The sequence below is a fragment of the Thermobia domestica genome, chromosome 6, assembly GCF_964235325.1.
Source record: "Thermobia domestica chromosome 6, izTheDome1.hap1.1, whole genome shotgun sequence".
Lineage (NCBI taxonomy): Eukaryota > Metazoa > Arthropoda > Insecta > Zygentoma > Lepismatidae > Thermobia > Thermobia domestica.
Window position 1 is genome coordinate 121,373,311 of NC_137459.1, and position 18,196 is coordinate 121,391,506.

The following is an 18,196-nucleotide window of genomic DNA, read 5'->3' on the forward strand; positions in this document are numbered from 1 at the left end:
GCAAACTAGTTTTGGGATCAAAATTACTAACTAAATATGAAAATACTGACTTTGAAATGGACCACAAGTAAGGGTAACATAAAAATAGTCTCTCTCAATATTTACGGTAACAGCATTTAATAGCCTATACAAGGTGCACACAAAAACACACAAATTTTATGCATATATATATAGATAGATAGATAGATAGATAGATACAGATATATATATATATATATATATATATATAGATAGTGAATCCTCTACTAACGAACACCTCTATAAAGTGGACACATCCCGTAACGAACATATTTTGTAGTCCCCAAACACTGTATATATATATATATATATAAAAAAAAATGTTGGCAAATCTTTCTTAAGAGGACACTCTCAAGTACGGACACGGACACTTCCTCTATAAACAAGTTGAAAAGTACAGTAAAAATACATTTTAAGTAATTCATACATGTGTCACCAAGGAAACATTGTGACAGCATTGCCTCTTTAACTGTCTGCTCAGCGACCCAGTCGAAGCGTCTCTGTTTAACAACACTCTCATGTCCTTTGCTTGCATCCCACTCCCACCCAAGCTGTTTTAGATACAAAAGTGATTGACAGTTGCGCGCTGTTTGGGATGACACGTTATGCTACTGTGCCGCTGGAGTCTCTAACCAAGCAGAAGACAAATTTGGTAGTATTTTTTCCCTGCGGGTACCATCTTGTCTCTAAAACGTAGTAAACAGTGATAAGTGTAAAGTGTAGATAAATTATAACATATTATTTCCATGTTGTGCCTCGAGCATAGAGTATCTCACCAGGATAATGAAATAAAATGCAGGTATAGTAACATTTTAGTAATATTCGTAAATACATGATTCATGCAAAAAAAAAAAAAAAATCTTATTGCATATTACTTTATTTACTGATTTACGTAAGAAAATATTGAAGCCTCTCTATAGCGGACAATTTTTGATTCCCCACGGCTCTCTGCTTTAGAGAGGTTTCACTATGTTATATATATATATATATATATTAAACTGGCCACTCTACTATACGAACAGCTGTAAATGTGTGTTAAACTCGTCAGATTAACAAAACTTACAGTATTTATGTAACAATACATATACTACGATCTACCGATCAAAAACTAACATGATTGATTATTTCGAACATTTTACATAGAACTGCATAGAATAATAAGGCGGACCTTTTAAAGCATTCTCCATATACAGGGTATATACCAGTATGTGCCCTTCTTAGAGCTAACTCTCAATCGTTTTGTTAGTTCAAACAGAACGAATCAAAATATTACAATAAATATTTTAGACAATTAACTTAAAATATGAATCAATATATCAATAAAATTTACTTTCTTCACATTTTTCTGTATTTTATCAGTATGTTCTTCGGCCAGCTTTCTACTTCACCTTTGCATACTGTCAGGCACTACTTGCGCTAAGTTAGCTGCACCTTGATCCTTGTTCCCAATGGTCTTTTTCAACCGTTCATTTGCTTCCTTCAGTAATCTATTGTGTGTGTGTGTCTTCTATTCTTCTTCATCCCATAGATTGTTTTTCTTCAATGGTTACTTCAATGGTTACCTCCTCAGTCAAAACTATTTTCTAGTTCCTTTTCAGCTGCTCCTTGCTTTTCTTTTGTGTCTTGTCTTTTCTTGCTCTTCCTTTAATTTCCTCTGCTCCACACAATACTGTCTGTGGCTCCTGCAAGTACTATAAGCCAAATCTAGAAGCTTTTTCGACACATACAAGATGTGTCTTTCTATAATCCAGTTCATGTAGAACTCTCTTAATGTAAAAGTGAACATCGAGAACCCTCTCTGACATACTAGTCCTACCAGATGTCATAATGCGTAGGGAGCTTTAAAAACTTTCAACCTTAGCTACCATGTGAAAGTGAGAGAGCTGCTTTCACAATTTTTGAGACAGTTGGGAATTTGAGCTCTCCTGAAATGTTCGTCTTCTGGAAAAATTGGTTCCAATAATCTTGCATGTATCCACGTACTTGTTGAAAAAAAATATATAAAATTTCAGTAACAAGCGTTGATAATTCCCCGTAAAAATGCAATGGTTTGTTTTTATGGTTGAAACATTTCCTGAACACGAATTCGTAATTTTTAAAATACTATTGTACTTTGTGTATAAAATACAGTTGTTTATTTCGAAGCAACGTTCGATAGATAATCATGAGTTACTAGTAACCATGCATTACTAATAATAGATAATCATGTGTTGCTAGTACGTAGCACTGCCCGTAATATGGTCAATTACAATCAGGTCTATTTCTCAGGATTAAATAGCAGCGATTTTGTTGAAATATGTTACTACAGACTAGGAAACAACAAACAAACCAACTTTCCCGTAACTCGGGAGAAGGTTTCTGAACGAAAATTAAAAATATCTAAGTGACCCGCAAATCACATATATGAATACTGTATGAAAGCAATAATGACAAACGATCACTGAACGTATCATTCGTGTATATAACGCAACAGAAAGCGATGTTACTTGTAAGCAGTACAACCAAATAAAGGATTAAAGTATATTTCTTGATTTAGTTGTACGTGCCACTATGGTTCACTACTTTTTCATTAAATTGTGCATCCTTTTATATATATATATATATATATATATATATATATATATATATATATATATATATATATATATATGTGTGTGTGTGTGTGTGTGTGTATGTGTTCCAGAATAACTCTGGAGCAATTTTAACCGATAACCTGGAGTAACAACCTGGAAAACAGTACTGTAGGGATGATTCCCTAGCCCACCTGAACGGAAGTGGGAGGGGATGTTACAAAAACAATCAAAAACAACCGATATTAGTATCGAGTCCATAATTTTCAGGGTTTCTAAGTTGATCGGGGACAGTTCCGATGCCCTTTAAGCATAAGTTTAGTCCCCAGTCGGAGTAAGACTCCTAGCATCGCCAGGAGGGTGTAGGAAATAGGGAACGTTTAAAAGAACGAAAATTATCCATATAAGTATCGACTCTATACTTCGAGGTCCATGAGACGAAAAGTGACACTAAGCATTTCGGTTAAGTCAATGTTTAGCCCTCATCAGGACTCGTATAGAGATGGAGAAGGGGTGAAATAAAAAAGAATCCAAAACGACCGATATTAGAGTCGAAACAATAGTTTTCGGGGTCACTGAGATGAATAGTCATACTCTAGATAGCGTTAAAGTTTATGTTCAACCTTCATTGGCAAAGGGGTTGAACAGAGGTGAAAAATAATGTCTCAAATGACCTAGATTAGCACTAAATCCATAGTTTTCGGGGTCGTTAAGCTGTTGGGTGACAAACCAGATAACATTCAAGTCTAGTTTTACGGAAAAACGTATATGTCAACTGTAGTGGAAATTTACAGGCCAACGCCGAATACGTTGCTCGTACATCTATGTACTTGCATGTGTGTATGAATGTATATTTTAGCGTAATTCTGGAGCTCCTAGAGTAAATTCAACCAAGTTTGGGACACATATGACTTACAATTTGGAAAATATACAATGGAAGTAAGATACCTCAAGGAGTGAGAGTTGGAAGGGGTGTCATGTAAAAATAATGCAAAACGAACGATATTAGTGATTAGTGTGCTGTGTGGTTAATAACTCTCAGGGTCACTGAAATGAATCCTGACACCCCCAATGCCGTTCAGCCCCACCTTCAGAGGAGAGGGAGGAAGGGCTGAAAAATATAATTTCGAAAATGACTGAGACAAGCGTTGAATTCGGGGTCGGGAAACGATTGATCCATCTGAAACAACTTTTGGAACATAGTTGGTACCCACCTCAAAACTTTTTTGTTTGTTTTTTAATTATATCAATTTAATTACAGGGCATATTCTGTGTGTAGATGTTTCAAAATTTATCGCAAAAGTAGAATATCTTCATGCATTCACTGAAATACGTATCCTAAGGGAGAAAGGGATTTTCTATAAACCTATTCTTTCAATTCAAAGAACGAACATTTAAGCTAGTATAAATATATATTTAAATTCTTTACGTAATGTATATAATTCTTAACCACCTCGACGTTTCTTTCTGATCTTTTCATCATATACTTTCTCCTCTCCCTATATAATTAAGTGCTTAGTAAGTGTGCTTCTTTCAGTGTTGTATGATCAAGTTTTTACTATTTTGTAGTATGTACTTAGTTTCCCATGCCGCTTCGGAATTACTTTGCTTTAATTTCCTCTCCTCACTAATTATTCCTTTTTCTACCCTATACTTTTACCACGAAACCCGCCCCATAAGTATTTGACTACCATCACTAAACTCTTTCACTTTCTGTTTGTCGATGTTATCAGATAACTACACGCCACTGTGTCGGCGTACTGATTGCTTCATAGATTCCGCTTTTCTATAATATTTCTTCTATTATCTTTCGCATATTATCTGATAGAACAATATTATAGTTTGCTTTTGTTAAATTATATTATTTATTTATTTGTTTATTTCTGATAAGCACAGTGCACCCTTGAATTTACGTTCCCGTATTAACTGAAATAATAATTTGGTCCCGGAAATAACGCTATAGAGATAATGCATTTAAATCTGCATTTAAGGAAAACTACATTGGTAAATTTTGTGCATTTAACAAAATAAATAAATACGGAAGAAACATCATTAGTAAATAGAAAATATAACTGATATACATCGCTCATAGGATGCCATATTACTTATTTACCAGAATCGTTAAGTCCACTTGCATATAGATATTTCGATAGCTATCGACAATAGATTAGCAGAGTTTATTCATAAATTTGCTGTATTTGTATCATTCTTCTCAGCTCCAAAAGTTAATGCTATCAATCCTTTATCTTCATGATATGCTTGATTATTTCACTCTGGATTTCAGTATTCTTGCGTATATATATATATATATATATATATATATATATATATATATATATATATATATATATATATATATATATATCGAAGATAAAAACACTGATAGTGTGCATATTTAAACAGTTGGTTCGATTCATTAGTTTGTCATTTAACAACCTGTTTCGAGTAAGCTTTTTTTTTTTCCTACGCTTATTAAAAGATGTTACTTTTGTAATCTTTCTAAGAGCAATTTTTATACCAAAAACATTGAGATCTATTGTTTTAAAAGCACAAAACCCATTGCAATATTAAAATCTCATTATAAATGTCAGACTTTTTTAATGATGCGGACTTCTTTCATATCAATACCCTTATTTAGTCAAAACTCTTCTTTAAGGGAGAAAAAAAAACTCTCCAAGCAATTCCATATATAGAAGTTATACTATTAAGTTGTTTTGTATGTCCAGCTCGGGATTCTTTTGTTCCATCTACGTGCTAATCAATATCTGCTACTTTATTCTTACATTATATTTATATCCTTGTTCTTATTGACTTTCTTCGTATTAGAATTCTTTTAAAGAAACCAAATTGTGAGCAAATTTTACGATGTCTTATTTAATAGCGTTCAAAAAGTAATCTTTGCGTCCTGAAAAGTACCAATCAATAATGTTTATAAATTCGTCAAAACAGTTCACATTCCCTCTATATAACTTACACAACTTTCGAAACAAATTAATGTACCTTACCTTGTACTTTCTTTTTATACTCTTCTGGCTTGTGCAAGAACATGGCTGCTGCATCGCCATTTAACGGATCTATCGGATTTGGATATGTCAAGAGCTGTGGCAGGAACGACTCGAAGATATTAGACAAATCTGAAAATATTTCAGCATTATATTGTTAAGCAATAAATAAATAAAAAGTTAACAACTAATACAAAGTTTCATAAATCAACTTCAACAATACAAAATAAACAGTCTACTGACTCGAACAGAGCACATGAACACCATTACTTAGTGGTACACATTTATAACGAAATCTTACGTTAACGATTCTACATAATACGTCAATACAGCCGTAATGGATGTAGATATTATCTGTGACGCCCCATACAATATGTTTCTCCAATAATATGAAGTAATGTTCCTACAAACGAGTTTGTCTTTAAGATCATTGTAATCTTACCACGGAAAAGATAGAAAAATAAATCTGACATGATTTCATAATATTCGAGATTCAAGTTCACTTGCTGTAGCCACTGTAGAAATCATTAGAAAAAAAAAAAAAAAAAACGTAAAAAGTGTAGAAAGGGAAGCAAGAGAGAAATACATTTGAAGAAAAGACTGGGTTGCATATAAATCATGGATGTGTGTGTATCGGGGATTGAGTGACAAGCATATATTATATATTCCACCATCCTGCCAGGTCGGCATGTATAACAACTTTCATTATACCACTGAAGCTTTTCCTATTTTTCTCCCCTTCTTTCCACAATTATTTCGTACTTGAGCCTCTCGTCTATTCCTTGACGTTGCTAGTGGTCGTTTCCCTGTTACCCTTATGTCAAGCAACCACTTAAGTATGTGTTCTCTCACTCCCCGTACATATTCATACAAGTGCAGCCTATATTTTTCTATTCTCAGACACATTCTTCGCTGAGAGCGCTCCTCATAACTTCACATCTTACTTGATCTTTACATGTTTTTGCAAAAATATTTCTTAAGAATTTAATTTCCGCTACTTGCATTCAGCTCCACTACTTCAGTTCAATTTCCATAACTAAACATTGTTATGCAGCAAAGGTTATTACGGATGTGTGAAAGTGTGTACTGTATAATAGCATTTTCAGACTTTCGTTATAAAAAACTCTTTACTGTAGTTTGCGTGTAATTTATCTCATTCGGGAATCAGCCGTCACTTCTGGACCAGGTACATGAAAGTTTTCCGTTGCGCTCACTTCAATAGTTTGCCTCGCAATTTTATTTGCAGGTCTTCTTACTGTCTTTCTAAATTCATCTGTGTTTGACTTTTCTCTTGACATATTTGTTCCAAGCCACCACTTGTCCTTGCACTTTTTTTTTTTTTTTTTTTCGATTTTCTCTCCAAATTATTACATTATTTGCGAATCTGTATTGCAGTACTGAATATTATATCAGTGTTAGAAAAAAAAAATCTATGAAGTAGAAAATTATTTTCCAAAGTAAATGTATTTATTCACTTAATTGTTAATTGATCATCTGTTTTGAAACAAAACTTTCACTATTTCAACTTCATTATTTTTCTTCTTGTATAAGAAATGGGATTAAAGAAACTAGATTGCTTCTTCAAAGTAGGAACACGAAGTGGCAAGTTGTTGTTCGTAAAATCACATTTTGTGTGAGGCACTAACAAACTTCATAGCGTCGTTCATTATAAACTATTATCATTACGTTATTATTGCCTACTTGTACATTTATTACCAGGTCATGGTTTCTATTGAAGCAACAGCAATGATAATTTACACAATTACATGTTCACTTTTAGAGAACAAAAACCTTATCAAATTTATTATTATTATTATTATTATTATTATTATTATTATTATTATTATTATTATTATTATTATTATTATTATTACTTTAATGAGAGAACTGCTGTATGAGAAACACGTGTACAGTACAAACAGGAAGAAATACAGTTAACACAGAAACTAACAAGAGTTAAGACAATTATAGCAACTACAATTTATAATTCAAAATTGTAACAAAATATGTACCAAATATCAGCTTCCAAAACAATAGTACATTCATCGGAATTCAATACAGCGCCTTAGGATAAGTTCCTTTTGATAGCTAATCTTAGACAGCAATGTAGAACTTAAAACAACCAATATTTATCAATACCAATATTTAAAATCAAAATTTTGTTTCAGATCAAAGTTTACTTTAATGCAGTGGTTCTCATACGGTATGTCGCACAGTCTCATAAGGTGCGTCGCGAATTTTAGAATTTAAAATTCATTGCGAATTTAATAATTAGTTAAAATCCATTTTGAGAGGACTACCAGTCAACCCCTCCAGCGGCTGCAGGAATGCTCAGTAGTACATACAGTCAATTTTATAGAAACGTGTAGTCTTACACCATTATATTAATAATAAATAAATAAAAAAAGGACAAGTGTGCCACGATGTGATAAGTGTACAGTAAACTGTGTCGTCAGTGAAAAAAGTTGGGAACAACTGTTCTAGTAGACTACTGAAGATGGTTTAACAAGCGTCGGGATAAGAATAAACAAGATCGTAGTAAAGGTAAAAATACTATTACTGAGGAGTCACTAACTTACACAATGATATAATTATTTATAAACAGGATAGATTATTTATCTTGATACGTCCTTGTAAGTTTTAAACTAACAAAAAGCGCTGAAATTTTCACCATGCAAATATCTGCTAAGGGACTTGTTTGACACAGTCTATGATGCCACAACCCGTAAACAGTGTTGCCAAACTTTTTTTTTTTTTTTTTTTTTAATAACACTACGTCAGGTTAATACATATTTCAAATATAAATGTTAAACGAAAACTTACAAAGTTAGATTTATTATAGTGTGTTGCAAACCAAGGACAGTATCTCAAATGTCCAAATTTTAGTGGCCTCTATAGCATTAATAACCTAAATGAAACAGACAGGACAACGCACGTTCAAAGTATTTTAGCGTCTAATACTATGATCATGACATAACAGTTTCGTCTTGAATGTGGTGCATTATTTTTCGGTAACTACTAGCCGGATCTCGACCAAATTTGATGCGCAAACAGCTCACTGTCTTCGGAATAAAAATTGCTATATTAGGTGGCCAGGCTCAACCAGGGAAAACCTAGGCTTGCATCGTATGTGATACTTTATGTCTCGCAGGATCTGAACCAAATTTGATGAATAAATAACCAATAAACAAGACAAAGATCTCAATGTTTGATGGGAGGGGTCGGTTATGGACAGGCTCGGCTCGGCTCGTGTTTTATGTAGTGCTACTGATCGGATCTCAACGAAATTGCTATGCTACTTTATTTCTCGGTAACTACTGGCCAGATCTGAACGAAATTCGGTGGGCAAGTAGCCCACAGCTTAGGATCTAATGATCTCTACATTTGGTGTCCAGGCTCGGCTCGACAACAGAGGTTGTGATCCACAGCTTTGCATGCTGGGAGATTCTGAGTTCGGTTCACCTCGGCTTCTATTTTTATATGATTGTTTAAAACAGCAAGCAGCGAGGTGTGTTGGAAATGATTCACTACTCCTGACTCTTTGCCTTCCGAACGTGTTGTTGCCAAATTTACAATTTTAAGGGAGTTTTTTTTTTAAAAAATCACGAACTCAATTATATTTTGAAGTGTACAAGTGTTCTATTACGTGATTTCCATGACTACATCTTAATATATACTAAACTGTTACATTGAACGGCTTTTGTACAAACGGCAATGTGCATCTTCTGTTTCATAATATTAAGTCTACAACAACACACATAGCCGTCTATTTGAACTCGCCACGCACGTATGTCCGAACATACCAGTGGTAACTAACGGATGCGCAGGGCCTGTAATGCAGGTATTCACGGCAAGAAAGGGGCCATTTAAGTTTCGAAAACTACTTTTATGGTGTTACGATCCACTTTTCAAGTTGATGCCTAAATTACCGCGAACACACCTTATAGAGACTCGAATAATAAACAGAAAGGATTTGACAACATTAATAAAGTTTCAGCAGAGACTGAATTAAATTTACCTTGTTGCCTGGTATAATCAATGGTGGCTCTTGAAGGGAGTCACATAGGTTAAAAAAAAAAAAATCACTATAAGCTAAGGGAAAAAAGTTTACCTAATGTGCAAAGTCTTGCATACAGCTTTCTGAAGCTGTATAACGGTCCTTAGCTTACCGTTGTGACTTCCCTCTAGAGCCGCTATTGGTAACAAAACCAATCTGGACATAAAAATTACGTGTAATTTTTGTATAATATGAACAAGTAGTAACTGACTACATGGAATATCTAAACTAAAAGATGATTATAAATTTCTATTGATTGTAAATTTTGCATCTCCTAATGAATGTGGGAAAAGGAGGCCGACCTTTTGACATTTTACCGTTATACATCTTTAATTATGCTACTGGTACACACAAGAGACTTTTATAAATCACGCAGAATCTAGAAGTTAATTGATAATTAGGGACATAAATAAACACGAAAAAAATCAATATATAGAAAACAACAAAGCGCCACCACATAATGCCCTACACAAAAAAGGTAACCAACACAGTAAATCGTGTGTCAAACAAATGTCATCTGAAAGTCAGTTACGAGAGGCGCCACATTCCCTTAAATAGTATAATCTCGTTTGTGCTTGAGCTGTTAGAGATGGAAAACTCAGTATGTAGCCATATAATTCTTGTTATTTGCAAAGCAGCATTCTTTCATATTTATTATCAAATTTGTTGTATGTGGTGAACACTATGCAATTTCTTTGGGTACGTGCATCTGCATTTGGGTAATTAGATAGAAGCTGAATATCATGGTCAAATTGGAATTAACGCACCATCTCATTTGGAGTATACGAGAAGTTTAATTGCCCAAACATGATCACTTGCTATATGTAAAGAAACAACCGACTCGAACGTAAGGATATCTGTTGTTTCTTCCATCTGAAACAGTGTTTAATTCAACCGTCAAATGTGTTTTGTGTTGTCCAAGTACGCCAGGTGTTAAGGTACAGTCGATGTGGTCTGTGTGGTTGAACATCTGAAGAGGAAGGTGTATGGATGTTCGAAAAGAGGATTGGGTAGCGAAAGTTACGATCTGTCGCAGCGATCTGTGTTCAGCCGTGCATTTTTTCACTCTTTGAGAGTGATTCTTTTATCCTTCTAGTTTAAACGTTTCTCACTTTTATTCATAGAATTATCAGATTTCATATTACTGATATTAGTTTCTACAATCAATAATGCTGTTTGTACACGGTCAAAGGCAACTTGAACAAGACTATTCAAGACTATTTGATGAAAGAGACATTAGCACTGATTTTTTTTTTTTTTTTTTTTTCTTGAATTCAATATTTCGTTGAAGACAATTCATTTCGGACCTGTTCTAAACAACTCAATTCAAGAGCAGTCAACAGCCAATCAGCGCCCGTGTTGGTTACCCGAAGATACAAAACAACCATGTTGGCGTCATGAAAAAGAGCGGCAATTGTTAAAAACATATCTTTTTAGGAATCTTTTCATTGTTTATATGATGTTCAAAGTGTGCATTATTACCATAATAAAAGAAAATACACGCTGGAAGACATTGTGAGTAATCTTGTTGATAATGTACATGATTTATGTACTTGCAGTGCCTGCATGCCCATAATTACGGTTTAATTATGAAGGGAATTATAGCTATAGATATTAACCTCAGAATTTAATGTACATGAATATGAGATGTAGATTAAGAATAGTCAAATTAAAAAAATACATATATATGACTTTTCTTGCTTTAATAAGACGTTCTGGATTGTTATTAACCTGGTGCATGCCTAAATAATTGCGAACAGATTGATAATGCATGTGCGAACTGAAGTTCCTGGAAATAATTACATGTTGTTCTATTACATTATACGCAATTATTGCATCACCAAATTCACTCGTATTATCTTAGAAGTTGTTTCTTAGGATAGAAGTTGCGATCATGGGTGCAGGTTAACATTACGAGGGCTTAACCGTACGAGTATAAACACGCGTCCATGTGCCATAAAAACGTCAGTAAAAAGCACTGGCCACTAAAAGCGAAAACGGTATTTAACCGAGTCAGGGCAGAAGCAAAGCAGAGGGGCCTACGGGGTGGTACGTCCGTAGGGAGCAGGTGTGTCATCGATGGAGGGTATGTGAATAAACGAGAATAGTGCAAGAAACACTTCATATCACATTCACCCATTTTAACTCTACTATAGCCCATACACTGGTTTGACACTAGTTACATTAAACTTGTAAACATAAAATATTGGTTTCCTATATTGTGCAGAAATGCTCCATCAGGGAAACCATCCTCTTTCGTGTGTACTCATTCATTTTAACTGTAAACTATCATTTTTAAGACGGACTATTCTTATTCAGTACCGTATATAGCTAGGTTTGGGAAGAAGGTCTGATGCTGATATGAGCAGTAAGTCCAGTAACTAGGGAAAAAATATTGTTCAGTCTCTTCTTTAAAACAGATTTCGATGTAAGCATTAATTAACTCATTCCCTCGTGGTACTGATCCACAAGTTTTGGAAACTATTTTTTCTTAGCCACTTGTTCACAGTTATTCTTACGCCATATAAATAAAATAAAAATTAAAAAAAAAAAAAAAAAACTTAGAACGGGAAACGATTTATACCTAAGCAGCACTGCACTCTTAACGTTAAGCTAACCTAACCTACAATTGATGTAGAAGGGCGTAGCTATAAAATCAACTGACATGTTTTCTAAAACGTTTAGTTCAATCTATTAAATTGAAAGTGCCCGCAGAAAGTAAAGAAAGAAACGATAATAATGGTGCCATTCATGTGAAACTCTGTACTAAATCAGTACGCAGTTTCGTTTTCACCTGTTTTCATAGTTTCGGCCATTTGTTTTGGACTGCTACCAATAAACAAGTATATAAAACACAATTCAATACTTCTATGATCGTATAAAAATGGTTTCAAGTTCAATTCGAGACTTCTGTTCAAGTATCTTGAACAATATTCCTTTGAATATGTAAATCTGAAGTATTCAATGGTCTTATTCAAACTTTCTTTGACCGTGTAGAAACAGCATTATAGACTTGATTCACTGACTCCTCTCCTAATCTCTTCGATGTGACAAAATTTGCCTTCTCTAATACAGTCTATCAATTTCAGCCTCATTCTCCATCTGAACTTGTATTATTTTTTACCACGCCTAATAAGACAAAAATTATTTTCCAAAAAACGCGTCAACCAGTTGGGTGCATCAAAATTCACTCTTCTAGAAAACAGTGTCAATTAGATTTACGAAAAATGAAAAATTTACTACTAATAACGTAAGTTCTGTTTGTACTTCTCAAAACTACACCTATTTCTTCCTCGGGTGTCATTCCCACGCCACATTCTCAAAGTATTCTAGTTTTGTTTCTCTCAGCTTCTAGTAGTTTCTCATTGTGACGTTCTACGTCTCTCCATCTTACAGTGCAATACACAGCACGAAATATTTATGGCGTGGGAGGCCCGGGTTCGATTCCCGGCGGGAGCTCATGTGGTTCGGATTCCACGTTAATCAGTAGGTCCACGTCTCATATAGCCTCGCTGCTGAAAGGGACGCTAAACTAAAATCAACTCAACTCAACGAAATATTTAGGAGCTCCTCCGTCGCCATATGGTTATCGTATGCATCTTTGGCACGAGATATCTGGGTTTGATTCCCGATAGATCTTTGTGTACTTCGTATCCTACCTTAAGATGTAGTAGGTTCACGTCTCACAGTCTCGGTTTTGAAACGGATGTTCATACGACACGCCATTGAGGAAAATCCGTTGAATAGTATATGCCGATTCCCAAACCAACCCGGCATGGACTAGTCCACTGTAGTGCATCACCTTCACAAACTCGAAAAAGTCATCAGGACCTACCGCTTTGCCACATGAATTTGAACTAAGCTCAGATCCATAGGGAGTGGATGTGTGCCAACAACTGCTGCAAAATCTGCGCGATGTGAGCTTCCTGAAACGGATTGTGAATGTCTTTTCGAAATTTGAATGTGCAAAACAATGGTTGAGCAAGGGCCACCTTCTGAAACCGGTCCGTTCTTAGTATAAAGTCGTTGAATTGATTTTAGTTTATCGACCCTTTCAGCAGCGAGGCTATATGAGACGTGGACCTACTGATTAACGTGGAATCCGAACCACATGAACTCCCGCTGGGAATCGAACGCGGGTCTCCCACGCCAAAGGCGCGTACGCTAACCGCTTAGCCACGAGGGAGCTCTAGTATAAAGTCGTGCTCTGTGTGTGGTGGAACTACGAAGGGGTAATTTATTTCAAGATCGTTTCTAACGGTCGTACCATCAATGTTGACCTTTCTTCCGAACAGCTGAAACGGATTAATGCTGCACTATATTACATTGGCATACCGAAAGCGCGCCCTGTTCCAACAGGATAGCGCAAACCCAAACTCGGCTCAAAAAACATTAAAAAAATGCAGGAATTTGATGACATCGAACTGATGCCACACCCGGCATATAGTTCTCACCTTGCCCCTTAGGATTACTACCTGTTTCGGTCCATGGTGCACTTCCTGAAAGCACGATGCTTCACCATCCAGCAGGAGATGGAAACAGCAGTGGTTGACTTCCTTGACTCTAAGGACAAGAAGTGATGTCGACGTGGAATCGAGGAACTGGCAGAAAAGTGGCTGCAGATAGTCCAACACGAGGGACTATACTTTGAATTTTAACCTGCTTTCATTGTACAGTCATAAATGCAGGTATGTTGTGTACCAGAATATTGCAAGACTTATGATTCATTCTTGTATATCTAAGTAGGTGGGTCTTCGGATCGAAGTTCATCCTGCTTCCCTTCTTTACTCCATTAAATATCCTAATTCACTTAGTCTAAAGACAATCCTTTTCTCCAGCGATACTTCTTTAAAATAAAACTATCACTAATTACTGTAATGGCGTTTATTGTCCCCTTAAATTTAAATTGCTCCTTCCAAATTTCCAACTTATTTTGGCATGTCCTATATTAGCAGAACAATTATCAACAACAATTCATAGTCGGGAGAAACAATATAGCCATTTTCCCATTCATTACTAGCATATACAAAAAAACATTCTTTCTTCTAAACTCTCAACTACATAATGACAATTGAAATGGTGACCTGAGCGAGCTTAGCCGCAACCCAAATATATTATGCAAATTGCAATTTGCTAGTGAATCATACAGAGAGATCGTTGCTTAACATTTCGAAAGCACGAAATAATTGTTCATGAAAAACCCAACAGGTCCTAATTTGATGCTCAATTTGTAGAATAAATCCGTGTCATGAGTTTTCCCGTTTTCAGCGCTATGAATGGAACATTCGATAAAACGATGGATTTGATCAATCGCTCTGTCAAATGGACAGTTTTTAAAATTTTTCGAATACTGAATAAGGAACTGAGTATGAGCATACTACTTACGTCACTCAAAACTAAATATACAAAACGTAAAAATGGTACACAAAAGTTCGAAATTGGATTTGAACTTCATTAAAAACACCATGGTATCTACTAATTAGTGTCTTATGCAGGAAGTGTAATAGTTGTCCAATGTTAACGTGATATAATCAAATTGCTCAAGCAGTGATCTCTTGTGGTAAGATTATAAATTATTTGATAGATACAGGAGCAAATAATACAGTAAATGGGACATTTATAAATCATCTCTCCGCAATGAAATAGAAGATCCTTAAAATCTTTGCGTAAGAACTTAATTCTGAGTGATCCCTAACACCATGCTAAATTCGGTGAAAATTGCTCAGTAATGTGATAATATAAAAGAAAATGTGCGAGTAAACCGCAAAGAGCTACCTCGTTTAGGTCAATTAAAAATGCAAGAGGGATACCGAAATGTAATTTTAATCGAATAACAAACAGTACTATACTGTAGGAAAAAAAATAAATAAATAAATGTCGCTAAACGTCTGAGTTTAATTGCCGTGCACTATTTCATAACTGAAATTAGCAGAATTTACTTGCAATTATCTGAGGTATTTCCCCATTTCAATTGTCAAATGGGAAATACAAGCAGATTGACTAGTTCAACTCTTCAGAACTAAGGTTATATGACCTATGACATGTAACAAATGCTCGAAAACTATCGATATTAGTGTTTGGGTCACTGAAATTAATGACACTGCCGATGCTGTTTAAGACAAGGCTCATCCCCTACTGGCATGGGTCGTGAAGGATGGGGGTAGCAAAAGTCATGTGTAAAAATAATCGAAAACGACTAAAAATAGAACACCCCCCACCCCGGGGAGAATTAAATAAAACCTTTAAGTTTAAAGTTTCAGATGCGTTGAACAGTATGATCTCTACGCGAGTGTACATCAGGGCGAACAGATGTTGAAAAATCACTTCTTCGGCATCTATGAACCATGAAACGTGTAAATCCGTTGAAATCTTAAATTCGATTTTTTTTTTTTTTTTTTTTCCACGATCTTTACAATTTCTTCTCTCGTTCCGTCGCTCGAAAATAAAAGTGGAAAATCTTGAAGTGAATTTAAAATAGTTGCAAATTGTAACAGTGATATCTTGACACACAAATCATAATTTAACATTTATGTCCCAAAGAAACTTAAAAGAATCCGAAAAAAGAAATAAACCTGAAAAATCGATTAAACTGACATGGGCCAAAGTAAGTTGAGTTTTCTTTAAGGCATTTTTCAGATCCCCCCTGACAGATTTTCTAAGAAACTCAGGCAATATCTGAAAATCCGACACTAAGTAGCTGTTAATGATTAGTTATGACACGTGAAAGCTACCGAGATAGAGAAAAGCAAACAAGTTTATGCAATGGTGCTAATTGAGAGTGCGGAATAAAAACTAAACTATACGCACTTCAGTACCATATCAAAAGAAACAAGTTCCAGTAGTTCTACACAGAATAACGATAAATGAAGCACAATTTTAATATCACCATATTGACACAAACGGTTCCTGCACGCTAAAAGGATAATAAAATCATATTAAGCATGTGTACTAGAATACGAAACAACTCATTTACTTGAAATTGTGATAGTTGAATAATCCCTGCGCTTTCCAACTTTTGGATTTTCCTTCCAGTCTTGTTCACAGATGATAAAAAGAATAAAATATACGAAAAATACATTAAACAAGGAAGAGCAGTGAAGATCTCTTATCAAATATATTGCTGTGATAACTAGTCAACTAGCATTGCGGCTCGCCGTCAAAGAGTGAAATCAAGTTGCCTGTTCCTGTTTGCGAAAGCCAAATCTTGTGTTTATAATGTTGCTGTGCTAGTACATTTTTAATAGTACTGTAGTATCCCACTCGCTATCTAACAAAACCAAATCTATGTACGTTTTATTGTTTTAAATGAAGTATACCGGTAAACATATCAAAAGCAGTATCTTAGTTTCATTTCTGAACTCAAACAAAATTCCTGAACCTACAACATCGTGTCACGCTTCTTTTCAATGTTTGGAAAGACCTGGATGTTTTTTTCTTGCATCTTTAAAATGTTTTGTAACACGCACTTCTACATTTATTTCAGCTACACTTTCATAACTCTGCACAAAGCGCACTTCATCTCAGGCTCCAGACTTTACTTTTTGAGTTTGTTTTAATAGATAGATATAGATAATTGAGATTCCAACAATAGTTCTTAAGCCTGAAGCTTGGAAATCAAAGGACTATACAAGAAATCAGAATTTAAAATAAACGAAATGAATATTAGTACTTCCGAGCGTATTAGCATACTGTCTGTAGAATACTGAATTTTGTTAACTTCCAACTTCAATCATAAAAAATGACGGTCATTGGTAATTTGGCTAAAATATGGTTTGGTTTTATGTCAACGTAGCAAATAAAGACCTAATATATACCAAGGAGACTGAATTATTCTTTTGAATAAACGAAATAATTAGAGGAAATCTAGGAAGACGAATCTGCCTTTCGAATCAAAGTACAAATCTATATAATGTATATAAATACAAAAGAAATAAATGTAACAATGTTTGTTCTTCAACTCCTCCTACACCACTGAACCCATTTTAATTTTTGTCTTCTGACCTTAACCTTGCCTAGCTCAAAAGATTTTATCACGTTTAACTAAAATGCGTATACTAAGGACAGTGTGGGAGGGAGGGTTTAAAAATCATGCGAAAATTTAGTATCTGAAGATTCTCTCAACTTAGTATACAAGTTCTTTACTGAAATATGACCAGTGACCAAGCATTACTGAAAATTCCCGTCTAAAGGGAGGAGGGGGGACATTTATATATGAAAGTGATGTGACGATAGTTGTCCCTTAGTACCTCCTAGACCTGGATTTTCACTTTTGGTACATTATTGGACCATAACTTTACTTGTGTTTTCATATGATACTTTGGTAGAAACTGATAATGGAAGATTTAAACTGTGATCAAAAAGAAACATCACGGTAAATCTGAAGGTTCATGAAAACAACACCTTAACACTTAATACAAGACAGTTCAAAATACCGACGCTCTTTATACCTTTGCTGAAGAGAGAAATTACTGCTAAGAAACAATCTCAACTGAGGGGTACAGAAACGCGGATAAATAATCCTAGCTTCATTCAAAATCTCTAATTACATC

The 18,196-nt window shown here is 34.9% G+C and overlaps 1 protein-coding gene across 1 annotated transcript in view; it reads right to left on the reverse strand.

Annotated features, from left to right (window-relative positions):
* Positions 1-18,196, reverse strand: part of UbcE2H (ubiquitin conjugating enzyme E2H) — a 46,952-nt gene that overhangs the window by 16,626 nt on the left and 12,130 nt on the right. The window contains exon 4 of the mRNA XM_081762012.1: positions 5,594-5,722. Coding sequence (XP_081618138.1) covers positions 5,594-5,722 — 129 coding nt within the window. The remainder of the gene's footprint in view (positions 1-5,593; positions 5,723-18,196) is intronic.